Below are 23110 nucleotides of genomic sequence, written 5' to 3'. Positions count from 1 at the left end.
TATGTCTCATCAAAGATGGTAGTACCAAAAGAAAAAGTTGTTACTGTTGACAGCACTTTTGGCATTACTTTAAATAAACTTTCCTTACATCCCCAATTAATGATAAAATATAGCACTGTTATTAAGCAGCAGTCTCAAAAGGAGTAAAATTTGCCTTGTACCTCATGAATAAAAAACAAAAGAGAGTTGGTATCAATGTTTTAAAGTAAGTCTGGGAGATTTAATGCATCTATAAATGGTATAATAAAACACAATATATTTTCCAAATGTTACATTGATATTAAAGCGTAAATTTTACAAATCAAAAGTCTTGACACAAAGCATTCCAGAATAAGACTGTATATCTGCAAACTACAAAACCCTGCTGACTTCCCCTTCATTAACTTTACACCCACTATTCAAATTCTTGATACATGCTTCCATTGCACAAAGCACTAACTCACAATCACCACCTTGATATTGGTACAATATTTCTCTAATGGTACCATATATACAAGACAGTTTAGTTTAAAAGTAAAACAGAAAAAAAAATCATTTAAAAAGCATTTTACAATCCTACATTTTTACAAGAATGATTTTGTAATTAAATTGCCATGGGCTCCAGTTAGCCAAGAGGCAGGTCATCATCACTTCCTCAAAAGCAATTAATGATGGACAATAAATACTGGCTCAGCCAGCAAATGGTAATACCCCATAAACAACTGCATTAATGAACTCTCTGCTGTAGTTTGCTTTGGTAAATGTAAGAGAAAACAGCTTCGTGTTTTCTTCCTCTCCTGAAATCATCCCTATGGTTTTGAAATGTGCACTTTCATTGGATATTGGAGGACAGAAAAACCAATTTAAATGCAGCCATATTAGTGAACATTCAACTATGTCTCAGTTAATTTAACTAGTACAAGGTGGCACGGTGGCTTAGTGGTTAGCACTGCTGCCTCACAGCACCAGGGTCCCAAGTTCAATTCCAGCCTTGGGTGACTGTGTAGAGTTTGCACATTCTCCCTGCATCTGCCTGGATTTCCTCTGGGTGCTCTGGTTTCCTCCCACAGTCCAAAGATGCACAGATTAGGTGAACTGGGCATGTTAAATTGCCCATAGTGTTAGGTGTATTACTCAGAGGTAAATGGGTCTAGGTGGGTTACTCTTCAGAAGGTCGGTGTGGACTTGTTGGGCAGAAAGACCTGTTTCCACACTGTAGGGAATATAATCTAAATATCAGTGAAATAGCTCCACAGCGGCTAGGATCCCATCACCAAGTCACCCGTTATTTAAACGTGGAGAGCCCTTGACACTGACAAGCTCCCTCAGCGCAGCTCTCAAAGTGAACATGCCTGACACTCTTGTTTTTTTTATCTTACTCACCCATTTTTCTAATCAACCTATGTATTGAAGTTATTACACACATCTGGAGTAGGTAGGACTTGAATACAGGCTTTTTAGATTAGATTAGATTAGACTTACAGTGTGGAAACAGGCCCTTCGGCCCAACAAGTCCACACCGACCCGCCGAAGCGCAACCCACCCATACCCCTACATTTACCCCTTACCTAACACTACGGGCAATTTTAGCTTGGCCAATTCACCTGACCCGCACATCTTTGGACTGTGGGAGGAAACCGGAGCACCCGGAGGAAACCCACGCAGACACGGGGAGAACGTGCAAACTCCACACAGTCAGTCTCCTGAGTCGGGAATTGAACCCGGGTCTACAGGCGCTGTGAGGCAGCAGTGCTAACCACTGTGCCACCGTGCCGCAGTGGCAGGGACACCATCATTGCACTGCAGCGAGGGCTCTCAGATTGGACCAGGTTAACAGCCCCACTCTGGGAACTCATATTCTATGAGTTCCACCTGGCTGACCTTGTTACAATCACTACAGTTAGCACGTTCTTTAATTAAATTGTAAAGTGTACCCTGCTGAGATAAATGACTCAAAATGTTACAGCAATTTGCATTTAGCTGTGAAATGTTGCATTTCCAGATACACATTTATTGTTTTGTAAAAAGTCAAATTCAACCAAATTTGATCACTCGCCAAATATGATAAAGTATTCCTTTGTCTGACAGTGATTTTGACAAAGGAAAAAGGCTCATCTTTAAATGACAGTGTGGATTTCCAAATCCCAGGAGAAATTTTTTGATTCTGTGCTTTTAAAAGGTATTCTGACTCTAGTTGTTTCATTATCTCCTAATAAATGTATGTTTTGTGCACATAATTTCATAATGATGTTCCGTTGTTTGTATATGTTAATAAGCCTTTATGAAATTGTAAACTAATTTCTGATTTTTCTACAAATAATGCATCAAAGATATTTTCCCCACATCTTTTCCTAAAGTAATAAGATTTATTTCTTCCATTAACTACCAATATGTAATTTAATAGCCAATATTACCTACTGTGAATACATTCTGTAATGTGATTTTGAATAGTGCCAATGAGCTATATTGATTGCCCTGAGAATTCTAAGGAAATATAATATTCATCACAAAGTCCAACTTCATATCAAATCAATGCTAATTCCATTTTGTCGATAATATGAGAATCCTTACAAGTCACAGGAAGACTACAGAAATAATTATCAGAACTTTCTGGCTGTACTGGAGGGATGAGAAGTGGCAAGCGGGCTGCATTTTGAAAATGATCCTTTGGGTTAGCCAACCAGTGCATTACCATCTCCTAAGAATGTAGCTACAGGCAGGTGAGGAATAGAAGCCTGCAACAATGGTAGTTAATTTGTGCCTATTACTGGCAAGGTTAGGGTCATTACTGGCATTTTGCTGGTGGCACGTGGGCTCCAAATTGTGGGTGAAAACAGGCAGCGCCTTGAATATGGCTTCCAAGTTGCAGGCTGGGAATGGCCTGCATAGTCTACTTATGTCCTAATTTTTTCCACATCACTTTGAACCATGTCTGCCACAGGTCCACAACTGCCGAGAACAGGAAATTCGACGTTTCGGGCCAGAGCCCTTCATCCTGATGAAGGGCTCTGGCCCGAAGCGTCGAATTTCCTGTTCCTTGGATGCTGCCTGACCTGCTGTACTTTAACCAGCAACACATTTTCAGCTCTGATCTCCAGCATCTGCAGACCTCACTTTTTACACAACTGCAGAGAATCCTGTATATAGGTAGAAACATCTGCATGAAGCGTTGGTGTCACAGTGGTGAACTGATTCCTGATTTACACTCTCCGTTCAATTTTTGGGCATGTCATGTTAGTTCTGTGGCTAGGCAGTCGGTTTGCAATGCAGAATAACACCAATAGTATGGATTCAGATCCTGCAGCAGTGAAGTTTATTATTACCATAAAGTTCCTGCCTTCACAACATTGCATGAGGTATAATGACCCTCAGGATAAACCATCAGCACTCGTCTCTCTGTAAAGAGATAATAGGACTATGGTTACCCCTCTGCAGTGTTAGCCAGGGAGCTGTGGCCACAAATAATGTATCTGCCTCTTCAGAGGGCACCTTCACCTTGAGCTATTTTCACATTCTCCTACTTGCTGTAGCGACACCCAGCTCTCCAGATGGGTCTGCTAACAGGGTAAAACAACAAATTCTCCCATTGATCTGGCAGGGTGTGTCTCTCATCCACTGTATTTAATTGGCAGTATTCCCAGAATTAGATGATTAATTGACCATCTCCAGTGAAGTGGTACACGTGGTGGTTGGGCATCTCCAGCAGTGTCAATCATGCTTTTTCTCCCAACCTTTGAAAGTCTACAAATATGGTAAAACTCTCAAACTCTTTAATAATGCATCAGCTACTGGTTCAAGCTGAAAGAGATTGTGTCCTTAGACCATTTTTTCCTCCTTTATTTAAAAATGTTTTCATCCAGTGTCACTTCTATTTCTTATGTCTATCTTAAATTCTCTATGATATTTGCTTTCTGCCTTGTTGTATTTTCTTTCTTTATTGGGAAAGTTTAACTCTGAGTTTATTTCCTTACTTTATCTTTGCTTCATTTTTGTTGATTCTGCATAAGAATGAATAATTTCAACAATTTGAAAGGTTTCCTGCATTCAGTGCTCCCACAAGGAGAAGATGCCATGCTACACTGGGTGTTGGGAAATGCGTAGTACTCATTTAGACAGGGTATTAGGAGGGGATTATGACAAGACCATGTAGCCTGTGTAGCTAGGTTCTTGTAGCTGCAGTTACAGTGACTGTTGATGACACATGATGATGTAAAGTAGCAATACATTTATGAATGTGAACTTGTACTTGCAATGAAGTATTACCGGAACCTGCTGTATGCCGTCAGAAGTGTTTCAAAGGGGAGCTCCTGGCTGGCAGTATTTGACCTGGTGCAGGATTGTGTTATAAAATTGGTACCAGTGCCAGGGATCCTTGGAGATCACAGCAGTGTTGAGCAAACAACAGTGAAGGCAGGGCACCACAAAGACATGGTTGACAGGTAATGAGGTGAGCTGCTAAGACTAGCATGAGAAAACATGCTAGGGCTCACAGAGAGAAACTTTCCATGAAATTGACACTGAGCTGATTTCTGGTCAATTTCAGCCCACAGCATCAGTTAATGAAGCACTTCTCACTGATCTTTTTGTCATCCACTTGCTGTTCAAAAACTATAAACCATACAATATCTGTGAAATAAAGACTAGATTTACAGTGTTTAGCCTAAATTTGGGGTTGTAGTCAACCAGATGGAAGCGGAATAAGGGCAGAGGATGGTGCCAACTTCTGCATCTGCCAAACTTCCATTTACAGTTGAAGCATTAGGTTCAGCCATGGAAATGTAAAGAAGGTTATAATGACATGGTTTCATTAAACAGATAATTTTCTGCAATGGCAGCCTCATTTACGTGTGTTTTGATCATGGCAAGCGTTGCTGTGCACCTATGGTCAAGTATAAAACTGATGTTCAGAATTCTTTGGCAACATCTCACGGTATGCTCAAAGAAATAATTCTTTTTAATCACTGCTATTCAAATCTTTTCTTTTTTTCTGTTTCTATCTATTCTATTAACTGCCTTTGTGGCAGTTAATATCAAGCAAGATTTTCTACAGTTCAAAGTAACTAGAATGGGTCGAATGTTATAGTGGAGAGTGTGTTGCTGGAAAAGCACAGCAGGTCAGGCAGCATCTGAGGAGCAGGAGAATCGACATTTGGGTGCCAGAGCCCTTTATCAGGAATAAGGCTGGGAGCTTTGGGATGGAGAGATAAATATTCCTTCCATCAATAGCTACATTTAAATGAGAAAAGGAAATACGATTTTGCTATTTTGCAAGCAGCAGCTTATCAGAAATTAAACTCATGCTGGTTTCCCTGGTAGTTGTCTTTATTTTAAGAAATTCATTTGGGGAAGGCTTTGATGATATCTTGATGATCACAGTTATCCCTTACAGTCTTAACTGATGGCATATATGTACTTTCCTTAGTTCTTAAGTGAGCAGCATTATTATGGGATCCTTTTATCCACCAGTCAACTTCATTACAGAAATAATATATTGTAGAATGTACACAGATCTCTCTCGGATATTCTTACGGTATACTCTTCTGAGGATCCCAGGATTTGGTGTGCAAAATGCTTTGCCTCAGAGGGTGAAGATCCTTTCAGGAACAATTTAATTATTCCAAGAGGAGTAGCAGTTTGAAGCGCATAAGGACAACATATTCCTTGCTGCAAGAGGGATTGTACAATCTGATATCGGAGACCAATTCTCTGCCAGATTTGGCCACTACGGGAAGACTTCAATTATATTTTTATCTTTCCCATCACAATTATGCCATGATATAAAGACATTTGTCCTTGCCCGTAATTAACATGGCCTCCATCATGTTAGCTCACCAGATTTCAAATTTAGCCAAGAAAGTAACTTCTACTTGTAAATTTGGATTGCTGCTTTAATTTTACCCATTTTTAAAATTTTGGAATGATGACAGTGCCTGTCTAATTAATTTTAGAATTTATTTTCCACTGATGTAATTGTATACTGTTTAAGATTATACACAATCTATTGTTACTCCTAAGGGTTATGTGACTTGCAGTGGAAGCATTTTGTTTTTTGATTGATCAAAAATATCTGAATACCTTAATAGGTAGAGCAAAGTAACCCTTTAATCAGGGTATCCAAATGAAGCTCATTATGTTTAGCCCTTGAAATTCAGATTTACAAATATTTATTTATTCACTAGTTTATCCTGTTTAAATTTTCCAGAACTGGGACAAAAAAAAATTTTAATTTTTGCAGTGAATCCTCTATTGGATTTGTTTTTTGTGGATACAGTTGACGCAAGGGTAATACTTTCTATGCCAAGTTGTAGAAATATATCCAAAAAGGCTGATATGCACAGCTCAGAGTAAGGCAAAGTTATGATAGGAAGGCATTGATATATATGGATTGATTGCTGCCATCATGTTTGAACAGTGACCAAGCCTTTGTTTTAGTTTGTTTTAATTAAATAAATGGCTTCAAATTCAAACACGATCATTTTGTGGGAATACTGAAAACAATTTTTGGTAACTCCATTTGTGTAAGTAAAGATTTCTAAATTCTGTAACTACCAACTCCAGTTATAAGTGGTATATTTTTAATGACATCTCTTCTATATTTTGGAATTTTGATGATAAATTATAAAGGCAGTAGTCGGTTGGGAGCTATCAAGATTATGAGTGTAGATTCAGGAACTCATTGAGAAAGGAGCTGCACATGAAATAAGCAATTGCATTTCAAGGTCATTTTCAAGTTGATCCTTATCTCAGGAAGGGCATTTTTTGGTTAAGACGGTTCAAAATGCCTAGAAAACCTTGTAATTACTATATTTACATTGTTTTCTCTGTGTACTGTTCAAGTTAAGTGCATTTATCATGTGCTTTACAGTCTGAGCTATAGTCTCATATCATTTTTTTATTGCACGTGTGATACAAAATGGACAATATCAGATTGGCTGCTTCTGTAAGGAGTACCTGATGCTTAATTCCATTGTAGTCAATGGAAAACGTGTTATCACAGAATCACAGAAGTTGGATGATGCAGAAGGAAGCCACTCAGTCCATCATCCCTATAATGGCTTTTCAAATGAACATCATTACCTCGTGAAATCTCCTCCAATTTCCCAAAATCCTTGCACATTGCTTTAATGCAGATAATCATCCAATATTCTCTTGAATGCCTCAATTGAACCTGCTTCAACAACACTTCCAAGCAGCACAGTTCATAGCCTAGCTACTCACTGAATGGATTTTTTCTCGATCTCATATCACCCTTGCTTCTTTTGCAAATGATTTTAAATATATGATATCTCATTCTTCCTCTTTACAAGCATGAACAGTATTCTCTCTGTGTACTCTATACAGCCACTTTGAAAACCTCAACATATCTCCTCCTAGCCTTCATCTTTCCAAGAAGCACAGTCACAACTTCTTCATTCTGTACTCATTAATGAAGATTTTCATCCCTGTAACCATTGTGTAAAAGCTTCTGCATTCTCTCTGACATCTTTCCTATAAGTAGCACCCAGAACTTTACAGTACTCTAAATGAGGTCTAACAAGTATCATTTATAAGTTCAAAATCACTCCCTTGTTCTTGTAATCCATGCCCCTATTAATACAGCCAAGGTTACTGCATAGTTTGCTTTGTGCTCTTTCTAACCACTCTGCCATCTTCAATGATCTGAATACATAATTATCCAGGTCCCTCTGCTTCAGCATCCCCTTGAGAATTGTATCTTCTATTTATGTTAATTTTCAATGTTCCTCTTACCAAAATTCATCACCTCATGCTTCTATGTCGGCAACTAATCCAATACCACCCATTGTAAGTCACTGGCTGAGATACATTTTGACAGCAGATTCTTTTGCCTACTGATGATATGGAGATGATTTGTATTGCATATCTACACTTAATAAAATGCAAATTCAGTAAGGCTGTCATCAGAAAAGGCAGGAGCATGTTTCATAGCTCCAACTTGCATTCTACTCTAGCAAAGCTGTGTTTTGACAGCTCAGCCTCTCATCCTGAAGAACTAAACCATGAGCAATTTTGTGCTGTGTACTCAGAGGCATGGTGAAATTGGGTTAGATTCCCAAATTAATTTGAAAAATAGTTCTTAACAGAGAGAGAAGGTTTTTGTCTTGTCACAAAAGGTGGGACTTGAAGCTGCTCCGACGAGTATAAGCAAGTACACTGAATTGGCTACCATTCATGTTAATTATAAGATAAGGACGCTGTCCTCAAGGGTTTCTTCTTTATTAATCTTAAACTGTTATAATTATTATCTTTAATGCTTTTAAAATTTGAAGCTGGGCAAAAGGCAACAGCTAACCCTTATGATGTTACTCAATCTCTTGAAAATGTTAGTTTTCTGAGTTTTAAAAATTTATTCCACTTCAATTTGTATGAATTCCAGTGCAGGATACCGCAGCAGGGTTAGCAGGAAGAGAATGATGTATAGTGAGCTATACTTATAGAAAATAGTATGTAAAGTTTAACACAAAAAATGCATATTAACCAACACTTAAACAAGTTAGATGGGATGCTGTTGCCGACGGGAGCATACTACTTGAACTCTGTTTAAAGAACAGCAGAAAATCACGAGAATTCTATGAAAGTCCTAAAAGGTTATATAGCGTGATCAGATAAAGGTTGGTTCTTTGATCTCAACAAGGAGTCATGTTTGCAGGGCGTGATGTGGGAGTCCCAACTCCAACCAGCACTCTCTTTAAATGTGACTGTGCTTCTGAGTGTGTTCATGGATTTACCACTAAATACATTTAAAATCAATTGTTTCGATGGACCTTGTCCATTTCAAGCAATGCTATTGTCTATAGTACACAGTGAATGGTATTTGTTTTAATAGCGTTCATTGATTATTATGGTGCATAATAATTTTCAAGAGTTACCCTTCTAAGCAGCACAAGGTATACTACAGGTTTAGCTACTATTTAAGTCTTTTTTTACAAATAACTTGCAGTAATGAGTAAAATATAAGAGTTACAAATCTATACCGGCAGCATCTCAGTCACAAGTGCATGCCTACAGTACAACTTTCCAAAGCTACTTTTGGATTTTTTTTCTTTTGTATAATGAATAGCAAGCATAATATACAGCCAGAGACAACTGTAAAAAATATCAGACATTTCACAAAATGAGTCTCTATTGAATTGATTTCTTAAAAGTGCTCAAATTGGGCTGGAAACTGAAACAGGGAATTCCTTTTATTTTGCTAAAGTTTCTCAATGCACAACCTGTTCTGAAAATATTTGCATTGCCACACCAGTGACTTGAATAAAAATGTTCACACATAAAGATCGCTCTTCATCTGTATTCACATACTATGCTAATGTGTCAATAGAACATCTATTTCAAATAAATTACTATTTGTTTGTGAAGAAAGTCTTACCCAATCAATGAAAACAGTTTATTCAGTTATAAAATTCTTACTTTTCTTTAAATATTTTAATCTTTGATTTCTATTAAGACATATAATCATGTTGCCGCTGGATTGATACTTCATTTCATACATCCACATGGGCTAAATAGCCTATTCCTGTTCCATTAGAGGAATAATTGTACTTCAGTTAACCATAATATTATAGTTCAACCTAAACTACTGTAATTTTATTTGGATTCAAATGAAAGAGCCAATTAGGTAAATGCTGCTGCAAATAAATTCTTATTTTAATTTAGTATTAAGTGTGAGATTTTTCATTTCAGAAATTCATTTCACTAGTCAGTGTTTTATATTTATCAACAGATAAAGATGCAGGGGTAACATTGAAATCACTTGCTTAACATTGTTAATTAAGGTAAGCTTGGAGCAGCCCGAAAGGGTCTAACCCAATAATATGTATGAAATTAATGACAAGTTCCCTGCTATTTTCTAGTGTTACAACAAATTAATAAAATCAATAGATGTAGAATGAAGTAGCAATATAGTAAATTGTAGCACCATTCAATCACTGTTGTCACTTGACTTAATTTTTTACTTGATTTACAAAATTATAAAAGAAAGATTTTAGTGTTTTTTTTAGCCTGAAAGCTGATTAAGTAGATTACCACGAAGCTTAGAATTTCAGCTTAGACTGAGTTCCTCTGCTGCAGAATGACTACATTAATTCACTGCAGGATTCGTGTCATATCTACATTCCATGGATTCATCCCAGTGGTATAGGAGGTCCACTCTGTCACAGCAAACTGCCAAAGGAGATGTCAGCTAGGAGCCATTATCAAATGAAGCTGAAAAGAAAGAAACAGAGAATGAATGAATCTGACAGCAATAAAGTGTATATTTCTACTTACTCCTTGTATTTGTTCAGTAAGTGTGTAATTTGCTGAACAGAAAATCACTTGCATGTTGTGATATGTCTACTGAGGCACATAATTGGCCACGTTTCAACACCTATCTCACTTTCCTTCCATTCATCTCCTGTTTCTTTCTCAAAGATTTCTGTTGAAGTATGGTTTTAAAAATATTTGGAGCTCTCCCAATGACTTTCGCTCAAGGTGCAAACCTGGATCAATTATTTGCAGGCCATCTGATCTTGGGAGTGCACCATGACAAGACTAATCCTTTTCTCACTGATAGCAATCAAAGGTGGAAATCTTAGTGGGCCCTGATGTAGCATTATTTTACCAGCTCTGGTGCGATCACTTTAATTCTGCAGATTGGGAATCAAACCACATCTGGCAAAGCAATTATTTACTTGGTTATCAAACAAGGAGTTTATGGATCCCAACGTCTTTGAGATTACTTGGCCTCAGATCTGGTTATGGAATTAGCAAGATTATGTGGTCATATAGGAAAGGAAATTTTGCTTTTCATTCATTAAAACTTGCAGAAGACAGGAAATAAATAACATGAACTGAACTTTTAAAAATATTAATATTCAATATCACAATTTCTCTCTGGTCAGCTGCACAGAGTTTACTGACAGCTTCAGTGCTTTCATTTGTATTCAGCTTATTCTGAAATGACTAATCTCAGACTAACACAGTCACACATCCACTTTCACAACTCACAATAGCAAGTCATCATTAGCATTCTTAATATACAGTCACTAACTTGCCACAAAGCACTTCCTTCCCCTTCCATTTTAATACTTAACTTTAAAATCTGTGAAAGAATCAAGAAGAAGTAACCATTAATAAAAGGCGAATGTGGGGAAATTGAATTACAGCTGTACATTTTACAACTATCGACTGAATCTTCTGTTCATTTGGCTAGGTCTAAGTTGCACCAAGTGCTTTGGATGGCTTCTTGCCTCAATAATTTGGATACAGAACTGGCTTGAAAGTAGAAGACAGTGGGTGGTGGTGGATCGTTGCTTTTCAGATTGGAGGCCTGTGACCATTGGTGTGCCACAAGGATCATTGCTGGATCCACTGCTTTTTGTCATTTATATAAATAACTTGGATGTGAATATAGGAGGTATAGTTAGTAAGTTTGCAGATGACACCAAAATTGAAGGTATATTGGACAGCAAAGAAGGATATCTCAGAGTACAATGGGATCTTGACCAGATGGGCCAATGGGCTGAGGGGTGGCGGATGGAGTTTAATTTAGATAAATGCAAGATGCTGCATTTTGGAAAGGGAAATCAGAGCAGGACTTATACACTTAAGGGTAAGGTCCTGGGGAGTGTTGCTGGACAATGATTTTGGAGTGCAGGTTCATAGTTCCTTGAAAGTGGAGTGGCAGGTAGATAGGATAGTGAAGGAGGCGTTTAGTATGCTTTCCTTTTTTGGACAGAGCATTGAGTATATGAGTTAGGAAACCATGTTGTGGTTATACAGGACATCGGTTAGGCTACTGTTGGAATATTACTTGCAATTTTGGTCTCCTTCCTATCAGAAAGATGTTGTGAAACTTGAAAGTGTTCAGAAAAGACTTACAAGGATGTTGCCAGAGTTGGAGGATTTGAGCTATAGGGAGAGGCTGAATAGGCTTGGGCTGTTTTCCCGGGAGCATTGGAGGCTGATGCGAGACCATACAGAGGTTTATAAAATCATGAGGGGCATGGATAGGGCAAATAGACAAGGTTTTTTTTCCCTGGGATGGGTGAGTGCAGAGCTAGAAGTCATAGGTTTAGGGTGGGAGCGGAGAAATTTAAAAGGAACCCAAGGGGCAACTTTTTCATGCAGAGGTTGGTGCATGTATGGAATGAGCTGGCAGAGGAAGTGGTGGAGGCTGATAAAATTACAATATTTGAAAAGCACATGGATGGGTATATAAATAGGAAGGGTTTAGAGGGATATGAGCCAAGTGCTGGCAAATGGGACTAAATTATTTCAGGATATCTGGTCAGCATGTTTGAGTTGGACCAAAAAGGACCAGGACTTGAGAGGTTAACTCAGATTTCTCTTCACAGATGCTGCCAGACCTGCTGAGCTTTTCCAGCAATTTCTGTTTTTGTTTCTGATTTACAGCATCCACAGTTCTTTCGGTTTCTCTGTTATCTCTGGCCGAGGAGAAAAACCCAAAAAGAGAAAGCATAGCAATGCAAACCAAGGATGCTATAAGAATCCAGGTAGGTTCAGAGTGAGAAAATGCCGTGAGAGCAAGCATAGAGTTCAGAGAAGCAGCCTGGTCCAGTCCATGAGCTGGTTGCATGTCACGAGCATACAATGTCCTTGTTGCTTCATTACAATGATAGTTGCTGGGCAGCTCAAGGTATCGCATTAAAGTGCTGAAGCATCCTGTAAGTAGATCAGAGATGTGCCATAAGGTGTCCTCGAGCCTGGCACATGGTAGATGAAATGTCCACAGATTGGGGTGTGTGAGGCCCATTTGATGAGATGATAAGATGGGGGGCTGAATATTAATGAGGTGAGTGGTGCTTTTAACAAGACATTGAGCAAGCATTAATCCAAATAAATTGGCATCTTACTGCTGCCTAGAGAGAATCTTAACATACTGCTTGTGAAAAGCATAAAAAAGAGGAATGAGATAATCTGGATGTCAAGATGGGCCTTGCCAGATGTGTCATTGGGTTCTGCCTCACATCTTGCCATATCCCACATTGCTCAAACCCCTATCAGATTCTACATTTTGTGTGACAGGTCCTCTGAAAGCAGTGAATATCTGGGATATCATTATCAGGATTACACAAGAGTTTGAAAGAACTATTCCAGTTCTAAAATGCACATGCAACCTCCAAAGAAGCCAGAAAATAATTACATTGAACTCTTGGCACACAACAGGACTAGGTCAGTTGGTAGGATACTTTGCAAAGAATAGTTGAAAGGATATCAGACCTGCCATGCAACCCAACTGTCCACCGACCTTTTAACATGCACACCTTCTAATGTGCTACTTTGCAATAACAGTGTTAATGTGAAAAATTGCCCTCTAGTCTATCATGTATCTAACCACTGCCTCAGGACCGTTGGTAGGAAATATTGTGAATCAGATGTCAAATTTCTCTGTGCTTTCTGCTACTTCACTGCCCCATTATTCAGCATTGGTAGTGCCATAGTTGCAATAGCAGCAAGTGTTTTTGATGTTGTTCTAGATTCAGGCACGCAGACAGTTTTTTCATCTATCATTCCAACAATGAAATAAACAAGTTTTCTATGACTGCAGCGTAATGATTAAGGGGGAAAAAAAATCTAGGTTCTGCAGCAGTCACTTAAATTCTTCCATTCCTGTTCGTGACCTCGCATAAATGTTGCCAGTAAACATTTTCAGATTATTCACTGGTTCACCATAAACCAAGCTGCAGCATCACTGACAAGAAAATTAGCATCTCCATGGAATAAAGACTATGGTTAACTTAATTATTAAAATCACAACTATTTCTGCTGTCCAATTAAACTCTCCAGAATTAAAGAACATAAAAGACTTAGTCCATTGCTATCTATTATATTCATACATCTGACTGATTTATGCAAGCTACATAATTCTAATGAATTTCACTTGTCTGATATACCAGCAGCCAATCATTATGTCTTTAGCCTTCTGCAATAAGATTGCTTTTGCACTTAGACAGAGAGGGAGTCATATAGAGTGTGTGAATGAACAAGGGACAGAGACAAACAAGTGGGAGTGACGAAGTGAAAGAAAGTGACAAGACAGAAGAAGATAAACACAAGCATGAGAGAGAGAGAGACCCGCAGTACAAGAACAAGAGACAGAGTGGTACAGAAAGAGGGAGAAAAACAGAGAGATAAGATTTAGACACAGTATGGTAGAAGACAAGTGAGTGTGATGAATAATTAGGTTTGCGTTAATTTTACAAGAGTTCAGTCGAAGGCAGTCTCGATCAGGGAATCATGTGTTGAGGCCAGAATTCGCTATTTATGCTTTTTTTTTCATTTATTGATTTTTATATTGTCTCACGATATCTTGTTTTCTTATGCTCAAATTGTTTGAAAGACTGGTTTTAAAAGTTCACACTATCATGCATATTGGCAACACAGGCATGAAAACCCAAAAGCAGAATAATGGAAGTAATATTATCAGCTGTGAAGCCACCAGATTGACACAAAGTCCAATATAATTTGTGCTACAGTCCAAAATACCCTGCAGAAATCCCCAGCCTGAATCTTGCAATAAGTGACAAAGCAATAACACTCACCACTAACCCTGAAGGAAAAGCATACAAAGATCAAACAATCTTTACGGTATGGATTTCTTTTTTCCCAAAATCAATTTGAATTTGCTGCCATATTTATGATTTGGAGATGCTCGTGTTGGACTGAGGTGTACAAAGTTAAAACTCATACAATACCAGGTTATAGTCCAACAGGTTTATTTGGAAGCACTAGCTTGGCGTTGTGTGATTTTGAACTCTGCCATGTTTTGGAATCTTCAGACACCCAGCAACAGTAGTGTCATCAAGTATTATTAGCAACCAATCAAATTGAAGTATTCTGATTGACAGCAAAGCAGGAGCATATTAAGAGTGGTAAATCTGGCCAGATTCTTGGCCACTTGCTTCAGATATAAAATATTTTGAAAAAGAAATACAGATTCTGGAAATCAGAAACAGAAACAGAAATTATTGGAAAAACTTAGAAGGTATGGCAGCATCTGCAGAAAAGAAAGTAGAGGTGTCACTGGACCTGAAATGTTAACTCTGCTTTCTCTTCTTAGAGGCTGCCAGGCCTGCTGAGTTTCTCCAGCAATTGCCATCATTGTTTATAAAATATTTTGTGTCATATTTAAATAAACAACTCATTTGCATTAAAAGTTTCAAACAAATGGAAAAATAGTTTTATACATAATGACAGCATTGCAAATAATCTTAATATTAAATTTGAGCTTAAAATGAAGTTAAAGCACAAAATGGGCACAGACACTCTTGAACCTAATATGTCATGTGATGTTATTCTTCCAAAGTATCAGAATTGTCGCTAGTAGGCAACAGACACAATGCCTACTCTACCACCTGGAGCATTCACATGTTGGAGATACTGCTCAGTGAAAGTACATTCAGATCCTGGAAAATGTAAACTTATAGCGTCTTACTGTCTTGCTATTGTTACAACACAGTTCCGGTTGGAATGCCATGCCTCTAGGAATTCTCATGCATGTCTCTGTTTGGCTTGTCCTAGGATGGATGTATTGTCCCAGTTGAAGTTGTCCTTCCTTATATGTATGTAAGAATACTAGTGAGAGAGTATCTATCAACAAACACATTGACTTGGACCCAATTTACCACTCTCTGAGAAAAAGGAACAGTAAATTACATCACTATAGAAAATGACATCACCATAGGACATAACATCACCAACCCAAGGAAACTCAAACATAAATACAAAGCAGGAAACAACAGTAGTGCTTTTACAGAGGCTCACTGAAGATGTTACCTAGCATGGTGACGAAACATCTGAAAATGGACCTTGCAGTTCAGCGAGCAAACCTACATCCAGTTCTTTGCCTCTCACCTTTTAACAGATTACAGTGTGGGGGGAATCTTTTCTGTGTTGCTGATTTAAATTAGCAGAGGGGTTTATCCAGTGTTGTAACAATAGCAATACAGTAAGATGCTATAAGTTTACATTTTTCCAGTATCTGAATGTATTTTCACTGAGTAGTATCTCCAATATGTGGATACTCCAGGTGTCATGAAAGGAAATCTGCCATGGACAGAATAACATCACATGACATATTAGGTTCCAGAGTGTCTGTGCCCATTTTGGGCTTTAATTTCATTTTAAGCTCAAATTTAATGTTAAGATTATTTGCAATACTATCATTATTTATAAAACTATTTTTCCATTTGTTTGAAACTTTTAATGCAAACGAGTTGTTTGTTTTAGATACGGCGCAAAATATTTTATAAACAATTATGGTAATTGCTGCAGACACTCAGCAGGTCTGGCAGCCTCTATAAAGAGAAAGCATAGGAAACCCAAACATATAAATAGATAGAAGGAAACACCAGCAGTGCTTTGTCCAGAGGCTCACCGAAAATGTTACCTAGCATGGTGACGAAATATCTGAAAATGAACCTTGCAGCTCAGCGAGCAAACATACATCCAGAACCTCAACCTGAGCTACAAATATTCTCAAAACTTGATGGGAAAAGAACTATCCCAGAGGTCACTATTTAAAGTAAAAATTAACAACTTTATTCTTTAAGTCCAACAGAGAATATTGAAACCAACAACTATTTACAGCTCCTTTCTCTTAAACCTATATTTAACCTCCTACTCTACAACACTGGTCTGATAAAAAGTTCCAATTAAAATTTATAAAAAAGCATCACGTTTCAAAACCAGCTTTGCCGATTGTTCTTTATAGATTCTCTCCAGGTCAGCCTTGATGTTCTGATGTGCACTCCCCACAAGCAGGTACCTTTCAGAGAGCTCTTCAGCTAGCAATCTACATTTGCTGGTCCATGGCAGTTCTCTCCCTAAGTGTTCAAAATGTCTGGTTTTATACCCCAAAACATCGGGTCATTTCATTGGTTATATTATTATCACAATACTAAATTCAAATTTGATTGGATTTTGGTATCTAGGGGCATAATCTATACTGATTGGCTGAATTTGAATTTGTTTTTGTTTCATTGCAACCCAGCTGCTGCTATTTGTTTCAACCACATGTTACATTGTTACCTTGTTCGGGACCTTGTTTGTGCTTTGTTAGTCCTTGCTAGCTTTCCAACTCTCTTAAAGTTACAATACACCTAAACACCTTCATAACACCTCCCCCCTTAAGAAAGAAATGAGCCATCATAATGAAAAGATGGCTTCTTTTAATCTAATTCATATTAACTTGTTCCCACATACATATAACATTGAACAGATACCAATCTTATCTATACTTTATCAGTTAAATCCTAGATAACACATCTGTTATTACATTCTTATGACCAACAACATGTACGATACGTAAATTAAAAGTCTAATGTAAGACTGCAATGAAATAGTCTCATATTCTTGTCTTTAAAGCATTCCAAGAATGTTAAGAAGATCGTGATCCGTGTACACAACCATCTCCAACACATTGTTCGTGACATACACATTAAATAGTTGTCAGGCCAGTACCAAACTCACAATGTCACTAACATTGATGGCAATTTAAAAAGGTTTTGCAACGTTTGGTGTACTTAAAACTGGTGCTGTGTTTAGTATTGCTTTCAAATGGTTGAATGCGTCCAGGCATCGTTCTGTCCACTGTAACTTTGTGTTCTTCTTCAGCAAATCAATTAACGGTGCTACTACACTGCCATAGTTTGGAACAAACTTTTGATACAATCCGCTTAGTCCCAGGAATTGAAGCATCTCTTTCTTTGAGGTTGGCTGTGGAAATTCCTCGATGGCCTTCATCTTTGGGTTCTAAGGGAGTCAACCTTCCATGACCGATTTTATGTCCAAAGAACATTACGTCTGCTTTCGCAAATATAGTTTTGTTAATTACCGGTTTTGTTTCTCGAATCATTCAAAGAGCTCTGCCAAGTGTACCATGTTATCTTTCCAGGACTTACTAAAGATCACTACATCATTCAAATAGACTGCACAGTTTGTTAATCCAGCTACAACTCTGTTTATCCGTCTTTGGAACATTTTGGTTGCATTCTTCATTCCAAAGGGCATCACTTTAAATTGATATAGCCCATTTGGGGTTACAAATGCAGAATTTCTGTGATAAAGGTACCTGGCAGTAAACACGCAGTAAGTCCAACTTGGTGATGTAATTGGCTTGTCCAACTTTCTTAATACAGTTTTCCAGTCGCAGAATTGGATGCGTTGAATTTTGTAACGGTGTTGACCTTCCAATAATGCATGCAAAATCATTGAGTCCATCCGATTTGGGAACTAAGATAATAGGCAAACTCCACTTGCTCTGGCTCGGTTCGATGATGCCCTCATTGAGTATGGCCTCCACCTCCTTCTGGACCTTTCTGGTTTTGAAAGGATTAAGCCAATAGGTGAAAATGTGTTGTTGGAAAAGCGCAGCAGGTCAGGCAGCATCCAAGGAGCAGGAGAATCGACGTTTCGGGCATGAGCCCTTCATGCCTAAAATGTCAATTCTCCTGCTCCTTGGATGCTGCCTGACCTGCTGCACTTTTCCAGCAACACATTTTCAGCTCTGATCTACAGCACCTGCAGTCCTCACTTTCTCCTCGAAGATTTAAGCTAATAGATGCATTGTTTAATCAGAGCAGTATCCCCTACATTTACTTCATGTACAATAGCATAAGTCCTCCCCATCTCATTCTTACATATGTCCTTATCCTGCAGTAACAAACTTTTCAACCACGTTCTATGCTCCTGACACAGATAGCTTACTAACCTATCCCACTCTGCAAGGACTTCTTCATTTTTTAACATATTTTGAGGCATCTCAAAGTCCACATCATCTGGATTTGATTACTCACTCTGTGGGGCAGTAACTAACACCTGCTTCTCCAGTTCTTTCTCTCTAGTATAATACAGTTTCAACATGTTCACATGACATACCCGAGACTGTTTTTTCCTATCTGGCATTTTTACTGAATAATACACCTGACTCAGCTTTTTCTTAATTTTTTTAGAGAGCAATAAACCTGGCTTTGAAGGGATCTCCTATCACTGATAACAGTACTAACACATCATCCCCTTGGGAAAACATCTGAGTCTCAGAACTTTTATCCACCACCTGTTTCATTCTACACTGTGCCCTCTTTACGTGCTATTTAGCTAACTCGCCTACTCGATTTAGTGTCTTCCTCACCTATGATACAAAATCTAAGTGTGAGATCTCTGACTTTGGTCCTGTCAATCTTTCTTTAATCAATTTCAAAGGGCCTCTCACTTCATGCCTGAATATTAACTTGAAGGTAGTGAACGGAGTAGGTTCATTTGGGGTATCTCTAATGGCAAACAATACGAATGGTATACCTTTATTCCAATCATTCGGGTAAACCTAACAGTATGCTCTCAACATGGTTTTCAAGCTCTGATGCTACATTTCTAAAGTTCCCTGGGATTCAGGATGATACACATTGGATTTAAAGTGCTATATACCTAAGCTATCCATAACCTCCTTCAACAGCTGAGCAGTAAAATTTGACCCTTAGCCCGACTGATTCTCTATAGGTAGCCCATATGTGTGAAGAAAGCTACTAACTCCTCTACTATCCTTTTTGCCTTGATACTCTGTAATGGAATTTCCTCCAGAACTCTGGTAGACACATCAATTATCGTTAACAAGTACTGGTTCCCACTTTTAGTTCTTGGGAGGGGACCTAGACAATCAATTATAATCCGCATGAAAGGTTCTTCAAATGTGTGAATTGGCAACAAAGGTGTTGGTTTTATTACCGCCTGTGGCTTACCAACCATCTGGCATGTATGACACTTATGGCCAAAGTTAACCACATCCTTGTGCATTCCAGGCAAATAAAAATGTTTTTGTTCCTTAGCCTGAGTCTTTTGTACCCCTATGTGACCTCCTACAGGTAGTTCATGTGCTACCCATAACACTTCCTGTCTGTATGCTGCCAGCAACACAATCTGGTGCACTTCGGCCCATTTCTCCTCTACACTAACCTGCTGTGGTCTCCATTTCTGTCTTAGGATTCTATCTTTCAGATAATAACCATCCGGAATATTCTCTGCCTCCTTTTTTGGAGTACACATCCACATATATATCTTTTATCATCTTGCCTTGCTGTTGCAAGTCCCTTAGCCTTTCAGGGCTAAACACTTCTGTCTGATCCTCTGCCTGTTCAGGTTTTTCCTGCACCATTAGTCAAACAGGGTGTCCGCTAAGTGAACCTCAACTCCTTCATCTTTGTCGTTAGTTTGTGCTTCATGCTGTGACTTATGATAGTGGGATCTGGTTACCACACAGTCTAGGTAAATATCAGCATATTTCTGTCAGTCTCTTCAGTTTCTTGGTTTTCCTTAGGCTTCTCCACAACAAGGAGTGTCACTCCCACATTGGACCCTGCCAAACCATTCCCAAGAACAAACTGGATTCCTGGAACTGACACTCCAACTGTTACTTCCCCAGTCTTGAGTTAGCACTCCAACCTGATCTTACATAGCAGAATGCCAAATTTCTGTTCATCTATCCCACAAATTACCACACTCTCTGGTAACAGACCAGAAACAGTGCATATTCGCTCATCCCTAACTATCAGCGACTGGTTAGATCCTGTATCTCTCAAAATGCTAACTTCTTGTCCTTCTCCCCCTTTTCTTTCTGAATAAACTTTACGCACAGACGCAAATTCTTTATAGAGATCAGGTACTAACTCCATATCTAGCCCCTGCCTAGGCTGTACACTCTCCTGCAGCTCCTTTACTCTTCTTGGGGTTTCCTCTACAACCTTCAGTAACGCCACTGGCTTAACTTCTTTTCCCACACCTTTTCCCACAGCACCTTTCTTTAATGACCAGCACTATGACTTACGTGTCCCACTTTACCACAGTGGAAACACCTGAGGCCTTTCACCTCCTTTCCATCCACTTGGGCTTCTTTTTTAACCTGTGGTAAACTCTTATCGGTGTTCTCTACTCTTTCTTTCATTGTGTAGGATCTCCCCTTCTCCCAATTTCTATCCCTCACAGGATGAAATTTTGGACAGAAGCTTGTTTTATGCACCAGCATGTATTCATCTGCTAATTCTGCAGCCCTTCTCACTTCCTGAACTTTCTCTTCCTCCATGTGAATTTTTATCATCTCCTCCAGCAGAATAATCTCGCTTAGAGCCTCGTGGGTCCTATCTATCTTTAAAGCACGCACCCATCTATCAAAATGACTATGGTTTAATTCTTTTGAACTCAACAAAAGTCTGACCTGGTTCCTTCTTTATGTTTCTGATACCAATTCATAAGCAGTTAAAATAGCCTGTTTAATGTCTTCATAATCTCTTGATCCCTCATCTGACAGCACGGCAATTGCCTCACTAGCTCTGCCTAATAGTTTAGTCTAAACTAGCATTACCCATAAATCCTCGGACTATTCCATCTGCCTAGTCATTTTTTCTAATGAAATAAAGAAGGCTTCAACATCTTTCTCATCAAAATCTGGCAGAGTTTTGACATATTTGTATACATACCTTATGTTTTAATCTCTTTCCTGTAGACTTGATTTTGCTGACAAATTTGCAACTTCTCAAGTTCAAATTCTCTCTCTTTTTATCTCTCCCTTTCTTCTCTCTCTTTCTCTCTCCCTTTCTTCTCTCTCTCTTTGCTCAGCTAAAAACATTCTCTCTCACACACACACACAACCTTTCTCTTTCCACTCTCTCTTTGTTTATCATCTAACTCCATTCTCCTCAATTGTATTTAAGTTTTCCTAGCTCTACTACACTTGTCTATTTCTCTGACATACCGAAGTGTTCGAGTAACTCCCTTATAATTTCAGCTTTACTATTGTCTTTGGTTAAACCCAATCTAGCTTGTTTGCTAATTCTAAAAGTATGGCCTTTTTATTTCTTCTCAACTTCCTGAGCAGATTTGGGAATTATCTTCAAATCCCAGAACCTCTTCAGCAATTTTAAGAGCTATTTCTCTCACTTCTAATGTAATCAATCGCAAGTCACTGAAATTAAACAAATTGTTTCACAAACATTTTATTTAAAGATGTAGGACACTAACCTGCAAGCTTTTAAATCTACTGGACTTTTTCATACTCCAAATCTATTCAAGTCTGTCCAAATCTCAGAATGGATCTCTAAACCTGTTCAAATCATGGACAAAAGCCCCCAAACTATTACGACACAGAGTAAACCCCTCTGCTAAACCACTCAGGCGGCATGCTGGCTTAGTGGTTAGCACTGCTGCCTCACAGCGTCAGAGACCCGGGGTTGATTTCAGCCTTGGGTGACTGACTGTGGAGTTTCCACATTCCCTCTGTGTCTGTATGGGTTTCCTCTGGGTGCTCTGGTTTCCTCCCACAATCCAAAGATCTGCAGGTTAGGTGAGTTGGCCATGCTAAATTGCCCATAGTGTTCAGAATTGTGTAGCTTAAGAACATTAGTCATGGGGAAATGTAGAGTACTGGTGTAGCAGAATGGGTCTGGATGGGCTACTCTTCTGAGGTTCGGTGTGGACTTGATGGGTTGAAGGGCCTGTTTCCACACTGTCGGGATTCTAATTCTAATTTAAACCAGCCATACAAAAAAGAGTCATGCCGTGCTATAATCTGTTAAAATTCGAGAGGCAAAGAACTACTCTAATGGTCACTATTTAAAGTAAACTAAGGTTAACAACTTTATTCTTTAAGTCCAACAGAGAATATTAAAACCAACAACTATTTACAACTCCTTTCCCTGAAACTTATTTTTTTACCTCTCACTCCACAATATAGGTCCAAAAGAAAATCCCAATTAAGATTTACAAACAAAAGAATCACATTTGAAAACCAGCTTTACCAATTCTTCTTTGTAAATTCTCTCCAGGTTGGCCTCGATATTCTGATGTGCACTCCCCACAGATAGGTACCTTTCAGAGAGCTCTTCAGCTAGCAGTCCACATTTGCTAGTCCCTGGCAATTCTCTCCAATTGTTCAAAATGTCTGGTTTTATAACCCAAAACATTGGATCATTTCTTTGGTTTAACATTATTAATTGGATTTTGGTATTTTGGGGCATAATTTAAACTGATTTGCTGAATGTGAATTTGGGGCAACCCAGCTGCTGGTATTTGTTACGACCAAGTGTTACATTGTTATCTTGTTCAGAACTCTCTGTGCTTTGTC

The 23110-nt window shown here is 38.5% G+C and overlaps 1 protein-coding gene across 1 annotated transcript in view; it reads right to left on the bottom strand.

Annotated features, from left to right (window-relative positions):
* Window positions 1–10141: 10141 nt before the first annotated feature.
* LOC132822663 (sterile alpha motif domain-containing protein 10-like) overlaps window positions 10142–23110 on the bottom strand; it is a 107781-nt gene continuing 94812 nt past the window's right edge. Inside the window, exon 5 of the mRNA XM_060835912.1 lies at window positions 10142–10203. Within this exon, the coding sequence (XP_060691895.1) occupies window positions 10181–10203 (23 nt within the window). The 3' untranslated portion in view covers window positions 10142–10180. The remainder of the gene's footprint in view (window positions 10204–23110) is intronic.

The sequence above is a fragment of the Hemiscyllium ocellatum genome, chromosome 15, assembly GCF_020745735.1.
Source record: "Hemiscyllium ocellatum isolate sHemOce1 chromosome 15, sHemOce1.pat.X.cur, whole genome shotgun sequence".
Lineage (NCBI taxonomy): Eukaryota > Metazoa > Chordata > Chondrichthyes > Orectolobiformes > Hemiscylliidae > Hemiscyllium > Hemiscyllium ocellatum.
The sequence above is the reverse complement of the archived record's forward strand: the minus strand, read 5'-3'. Positions and strand labels throughout refer to the sequence as shown.